The sequence below is a fragment of the Acyrthosiphon pisum genome, unplaced genomic scaffold (genome assembly GCF_005508785.2).
Source record: "Acyrthosiphon pisum isolate AL4f unplaced genomic scaffold, pea_aphid_22Mar2018_4r6ur Scaffold_21109;HRSCAF=23054, whole genome shotgun sequence".
NCBI classification, from domain to species: Eukaryota; Metazoa; Arthropoda; class Insecta; order Hemiptera; family Aphididae; genus Acyrthosiphon; species Acyrthosiphon pisum.
In genome coordinates this window covers 814,773-815,580 of record NW_021770540.1, presented here as the reverse complement: position 1 = coordinate 815,580, position 808 = coordinate 814,773, and the positions used below count along the sequence as shown (strand labels likewise).

Sequence of the window (808 nt, the reverse complement as noted above, 5' to 3'; positions counted from 1 at the left end):
ATCAGTTATTGGCACTATGACAAGACGGCTGCGGCTATTATGATTAATTCAATTTTCAGCTTCGAAGACATATTCCCACTGGAGCCCTACTTGTAGTTCAACGTCGAAGACTGGTTGGCAAAAATAAATCGAAAGAACACTCGGAAGTGTACAGGGAGTACCCCTCTGCCACGATCGACCACTATTACGTCAACCAGCTCCGGGAGCGATTCGACTTCGCAGTGCTCCAGCAGAAGGCCGATATACTGCTACGGGAAGTGGCCGCAGCAGGATACCATCGAGAGAACGTGAATCAGTAAAAAAAATGTTAAAATAATGTAAAGCATTACTTTTTTTATTTTTTTAGAGTGAGAATTGTATTGACTTTATTTTACATTAGCTTGATTTATCTTAATGTTTAATTACAAATTACAAGTAACGTTGTTTTAGTTACATTATATTGGTAAATGGTTTTATAATTTATATAACATTGGAATAAAATATAAATACCGGGTATTTATTTTAAATATCGGGTAAATATCCTGGTTATTTACGATAAATTTATTTATTGTGTATTTACACATCACTACCTATACCCATTTCGGTTATTCAACTATTCAAGATATAATGTTCAAGTATTAAGATCGATTTTTTTTAGTGAAACCAGAATTGTTCTAGTATTTAGATTTTTGAAATATTTAAAATCTTGAATCATGAAATCGTGAAAAGTTGATAAAATAATTTCGGGCAACTTTTGAAAGTACCGTCTACAAATATCGTGTTCAAACTGCACAAAACTTGTAAATTACGAACTGTCGAGAAACCTAAT

At 33.2% G+C, this 808-nt stretch overlaps 1 protein-coding gene across 1 annotated transcript in view; it reads left to right on the top strand.

Annotated features, from left to right (window-relative positions):
• Positions 1 to 299, top strand: part of LOC115034802 — a 996-nt gene extending 697 nt beyond the window's left edge. The window contains exon 2 of the mRNA XM_029492261.1: positions 60 to 299. Coding sequence (XP_029348121.1) covers positions 60 to 299 — 240 coding nt within the window. The remainder of the gene's footprint in view (positions 1 to 59) is intronic.
• Positions 300 to 808: the final 509 nt, after the last annotated feature.